This window comes from Gigantopelta aegis, chromosome 1 (assembly GCF_016097555.1).
Source record: "Gigantopelta aegis isolate Gae_Host chromosome 1, Gae_host_genome, whole genome shotgun sequence".
Lineage (NCBI taxonomy): Eukaryota > Metazoa > Mollusca > Gastropoda > Neomphalida > Peltospiridae > Gigantopelta > Gigantopelta aegis.
In genome coordinates, this window is record NC_054699.1 from 35,168,779 (window position 1) to 35,175,091 (window position 6,313).

Sequence of the window (6,313 nt, forward strand, 5' to 3'; positions counted from 1 at the left end):
TTCGGTGGTTTTCCATTTGCTATTTGATGGATGAGCAGTGTGAGGGAAATATAGCTAATAACACAGATGGGACTAATAATTTAGTTCCAGTGAAGGCTGTAGTCTGCCCTGGAGGTGTTCAACCCATCATCAGTTAATGTAAGGGTTTACCAAACAAAAAACTCAGGACTTCGTTTTTGGTTCGAGCGTTGTGGATCGACACTTCTGAGGTCGAGCCGAGATTCTATATATATATGTGTATGTGTATGTATATGTATATGTATATGTATATGTATATGTATATGTATATGTATATGTATATGTATATGTATATGTATATGTATATGTATATGTATATGTATATAAATATGTATATGTATATAAATATACAAAACAGTATTTAAATTCATTAATGTACAAGCAGAAATACAAGTTAGAAAATTATTTTCCCCTGCTTTTTAATTTATGCATTAAAGGTAGGGTCAACTCAAACAAGAACTGTATGTGTTGGAAAGATGCATACCCGGACCACCAACACATACTGACACTTTAGCAAATGAAAAACGCGTAATTTTAGAGTTAATAAAAAAACATGATTATTCCTGCTAACTGGGGGCAGCCATTTTGTTTCGTTTTTGTGACGTCCGGTGGGATAGCTTGGGGCGAAGTGACGTCAGCTCCTGACCATCTCCTGTATGTACAGTGTAAACAAAAGCAGTAATTTTCGACAAGGCGCTGCTCTTTGATCAACCTGACTTGTAAAACAGCATAAATGATATAATAAACTATTTAACTAAATATATTTCAAGTTGCATTAACAGAACAAAATGGGGTTATAGTATTTCTCTCTGTTAAATAATCCAAAGGAAAAATGTACACTATTAGGTCTATTGATATGCTACGTTGGAGCAAAAACGACAACCCACGATACCCAAGTGATAATTTTCTTTTCTTTGGTTTCATTTTCCAGGACTTTTAAGGGCTATTTTCGTTCATTTTCCAGGACTATTTTACCCTTTTCCAGGGGTCTGAATATATGACTTGGAAAGAAGTTTTTGTTTAACGACACCCTAGCAGATTAGTCACGTGGCTGCTATGTCTCCAACATACAATACTTGTTACACACAGTCTACAGTAGTCACACCCCTCTCTGGATATAACTTTTGGATGGTAAAGTTGTAAACTAAAACTGTTGAAATAAAATATTTTATTAACTACATTTGCTGTACATTGTACAAAATAGAATACATATATATATATATATATATATATATATATATATATATATATATATATATATATATATATATATATATATATATATATATATATATATATATATACACACACACACACACACACACATACATATATATATATATACTCTTCAAAAGAAGAAACGCAAAACCACATTGTCGTAACATTTGGAGAATTGATTTAATTATTGAATGGTGAGTCCGATAATTACCAAATGTTGCAGGATTGTTCACAATTCACTCTAGTCCATTGTGAGTAAGTGATAGGACACACCACCAAGGTCAAGGTCATCTGGAGTCAATACCGGGTGTGGCCTCCGCGTGTGTTGACAACTGCCTGGCACCGCCTGCCCATTGAAGCAACCAGAGTACGGATGACGTCCCGGGGGATGGTGGCCCACTCGGCCTGCAAGGCTGCTGCCAGCTCGGGCAGGGTCTGGGGCTGTGGTTGTCGCTGTCGGAGGCGTCGGTCCAACTCGTCCCATAGATGCTCAATTGGGTTCAAATCCAATGCACGTGGACCAGGTCAGTTCTGCCAGTGTGTGAGATGGCTGCCCACACCATGACACTACCCCCGCCGAATCTGTCCACTTCCTGCACGCAGTTTGCCGCATAACGTTCACCACGACGCCTATACACGCGACATCTTCCATCATGACGTCGGAGCAGAAATCGGGACTCGTCACTGAACCACACCTGTCTCCATCGCAGTTGAGGCCATTGTCGATGAATCTGGCCCCACTGCAGTCGGAGTCGACGGTGTTGTGGTGTTAAGATGACACCTCGAACTGGACGTCTGGCACGAATTCCTACCTCACGTAGGCGGTTCCGTACGGTCTGGTCGGATATCCTGCGCAAACCTGGTATTGCTGCAGCTGTGGAGGTGGCAGTAGTCAATCGTTCCCGAAGGTGGCGTACCCGGATGTAGCGGTCCTGCCCGGGGGTAGTGACCCGTGGTCGACCGGATCTAGGGAGGTCACGTGTTGATCCATGTTGCTGGTAACGGTCCTGCAGTCTGGAGATGGTGCTTGGGGACACATGGAATGCCCTGGCAACGGCCGTTCTGGATTCGCCTGCGTCTAGTCGGCCGATGGCATTGTTTCTCTGCGGTTCACTGAGACGTGGCATGTCCTGGATTGTCAACTGTCGGCCAGATACAGAGGCCAGGCAAGCGAACACCCTGCACTTTTATACTGTCGGTGTTCATGTTGCACGTGCAGACAACGCACGTGCAGTGGTGACATGGTTTGCACGTGGCTGCGTTTTTGCGAATATTCACATTTTGAAACTTTATTTTACAGTAGCTGCGTTTTATCGAATGTAACCGTGGGAATGTGTTTGGGACATGCAATGACCTTATATTCACAAAGCATGAACCGGTAGGAAACATAAAATCGGAGTTATAACCCATTTGTACCCTTTTGCGTTTCTTTTTTTGAAGAGTATATATATACACACAAACAAGTATGAAACAGCTTAGAATGTTTATAATTATTGGTGTGATCTGAACCGGTCATGTCTACACCTCCTTGTGTAAATTAGTTGTCAATTAAATCCTTGCAGCTAAAGCTCAGCTGCTAAATCAAAGCGTGTTGCACGTGCGCCTTCTGAAATATACATCTCCTTTGCTTTGGCTTGGCCTTTGCAAATCTCTATGGTGTTAAACTCATTCTTAATCTCACGTTACATCGATGGGGTTTATTTAAAGATATGGGCTTATTTCCGGTCAAATGATTAATCATGGTCACGACTCACCACACAGGATTCAGACCCAAGCGGTGGGCCATTGTTAAAGTGATAGCTCACTTTGTGAGGTGTTAATTCCTACTTAATTATACACTGTTTAATTAACGTTTACGAGCTAAATGGATTTATTCAGTTACTCGAATTTGTCGGGATTTAACAGGTCCATAAAATTATTTACATGCAAGTAGTTAACTTATATGACGTCAGACGCATGCTTGTTTTTCTAAAAATAACATTTTTTAGCCACCTGTCGTTAAACGTACACTTTCCGTTAGGCATTTTCGCAGAAGTGATTTACACATCTACCCGGGGTTTTTTTTTCGTTTTTTAATGTCATACTGGTATATATTTTTTATCCGGATTCCATGCTTGAAGAATTGTGTCGCCATCTCAATTAAGATTATCTACTCACCACTACGCCTATCTATAGACCAAATAAACCAACACAGTATTTCCTGCTCAACAATTGACCAATGGCAGTCGACCTCATTATAATCATCAATGCATTTAAGTATTGTTTTTGAGGGGGGTTTTCTTTCTTTCTTTTGGGGGAGGAGTACCTAAGTCAAACACGATTATTTATGTATTTGTAACATCACAAAAAAAAATTAGAAACAAAATTTTAAATTTCCAGGACACTTAAGGACTTTCCAGGGTAAAAAAAAAAAAAAAAGCACTTTCTAGGGTTTTCCAGGATGCATGCGAACCTTGCATTAAGCAATAATGTGCATGATATATCGTTGAATATGCATACCAGGCCAAATGCCTTAATTGTCCTCTCCTTTAATGACACATTTTATATGTTTGAAATCAGATATGAAAAACAAAGTACCAAGTTTGTCTATGGCACAAGAGAAAAAAATGCCTCATTATGAGTCATAACATCGCAAGTAATACATTGGTCCTGAATCTTTGGATATATTCGGGATTCGCCAATAGATCCAAGTTTATATGTTAATCACATGGTCGACTTTTCAGTTAAAAACTTACTTTCCTTTTACATAAAGTGTTTCATAAGGTCTACAGTGAAACAATTTATAAAGTTCTACTTAGATATTAAGTACTCTAAAAATAGTTGTTAAAATTTGACTTCCATCTTTGGCGAAAACATGGTTGGGGTCTGTTTTTGTGGTGATTATATTATCGAAGATATAATGATTTTTATCTCTATGAAATCGAAGGCGTAGTGGATTTTATGGATGTGCTTTACAAGGCGAAGTTTAGTAGTAAACAGCGTGACTACTGCTGATCTGTTTATATCAACTTTGGTTCGGTTGCCGGGGGGGGGGGGGGGGGGGGGGGGGGGGGGGGGAGAGAGAGAGACTGCATCATTTTTTTAATCATCAATGTAGAGGGATGATAACAGGGAACACTTTTTACAGTATCACGTCACAGTTCACTACACAAATTTTAAACATCGTTACACAATTTTAAAACATTAAACAGTAGTTGCTGGTCAATTTTCAATTCACTAGAAATATAGCTAATTTAGATTATGAAACAAAATGTTCCCTGGATAAGCAGCATTTTCCCCTCAAATCAAAATCAATGACTTCCGCATTTGTTATTGGGCTTGTGGTGATGTCATTGCACTAGCATTCTCGCACTATTACAACTACAAACAGACGATCAGAAAGCAGGTGTTAATCGAAACCATGTGACAGTACAATATTTGGGGGAGGGGGTAACGGGTTTAAAATATATTGCTTTCATTTTAAAACTGATCATTTAAAAAATGATTATGTGATTAAATGAAAAGTATCACAGTAATATAAATAGCAAGCACTTAATAATCCGAATGTGTACATGGAGCTCTTTACATTGTAATGTTATGACAGAACGACAAGAGGCAGACGAAACAGGTTGTCGATGACAGGTCAGAGATTTAATTATGATTATACTCACAAAATCCCGCTACATGATGTGCAGACGAAAGATCCTATCGTCATATCGACATATGTTGGTCCTCTCTGATGGCAATCAAAGCATTGTTTATTGTGCGGTAAAGCCACCATCTCTCTTAACATTTTAAGATGTTTCTCATCTTGCTTTCTCTTGTTCGACGCCATTTTCTACCAATTCCGGTAAATTGGCGAAAATGTCCGAAAATCGACGAAATGACGATTAGGGGAAATCACTCTAATGTTTTCGTCCACAAAGTATGCTGAATGTAAAAAGATAACACTAAATAAAACTCTTTTAATATATAAATATAATACTTTCAAAAAATAAAAATAATAAATAAATAAATAATAAATAATAAATAAAAACAAATAAATAAATTAAAAAAATTAAAAATAAATATTTATAAACTATATATGTGTACATGTAAAATATTCAACATTTTTGACGATTTTCAGAGCTGGAGAATGTCTTGTGTGAAGGACAAAAATATCTATATAAGCACGTAAATGTTAAATGTAGGGGACACACTTAATACTAGTAGAGGGGGCACAGTTTCTAGTGTGGGGGACAAGCCGTGTCATGTGTCATGTCATAGGGTTTTACGTGCACATTCAGAACAAGCTGTTGTAGCGCACGCCTGTCATGTGCATGACAGGAAAGGTGGGGGAGGGGGGGAATAGGAGGGACCGCCTGCACTGGCAGGTGCAAGGGAGTACCAGCAGCCCGACGAAGTCGGTAGCAGGCGTTGGGGGGGGGGGGAGAGGGGGGTGTGGTATGCAATTTTGAATGGAGCAATTATATGCCAAAGAGAAACGGTGCGCAATTTTGATTGAGGAAATTTGGCACAATTTTGAACGGTCGGTCAAAAAGTAATTGGCAGAGCTAGTATAGGTTTTGACATTAGTGAATCGAGAGTAGCTCGTTAATTAGATCTCTAAGATGCTGTGGTGTCTCCCTAGGTTGCCCATAGGGACAAGCCAGATTTTAATCTTTATTTATATAGGCCCCTTAGTCTAGAGGCCAACATATCGAAACCATCCCCCCCCCCCCTTTTTTTTAGGGATTTTCGGTCACCATGTTTTTCAGTTAGCCAGGACCCTCAGCTATCATAATCTGCTTGTTTGCCATAAAATTGATGGTGGGGGAAAGCGCCAGGGCTGTTGCCATGGCAACACAGTGATGAAACATTGGAATTTAAGAAAATGATATATCTATGTAACAAAACAACCTAAAAACACAAAATAAGTGTCTATATATATATATAGTTTGGAAGCTGTCTAGTTGATTGCAATCACGACCTAGGTAATTTAAGGCCACGGTCATTACACACGATCAAGGTCAATCTAAATATATGACTTTGTGGCAAACATGAATGTTTTGCTATGTGTTTAAATATTCAATGGTCCTGAATTACCGGTTAAACATCG

The 6,313-nt window shown here is 39.0% G+C and overlaps 1 protein-coding gene across 3 annotated transcripts in view; it reads right to left on the reverse strand.

Annotated features, from left to right (window-relative positions):
- Window positions 1-5,050, reverse strand: part of LOC121374234 (arf-GAP domain and FG repeat-containing protein 1-like) — a 55,904-nt gene extending 50,854 nt beyond the window's left edge. For all 3 annotated transcript variants that reach the window (XM_041501260.1, XM_041501252.1, XM_041501244.1), the window contains exon 1: window positions 4,887-5,050. In XM_041501260.1, coding sequence (XP_041357194.1) covers window positions 4,887-5,050 — 164 coding nt within the window. The remainder of the gene's footprint in view (window positions 1-4,886) is intronic.
- Window positions 5,051-6,313: the final 1,263 nt, after the last annotated feature.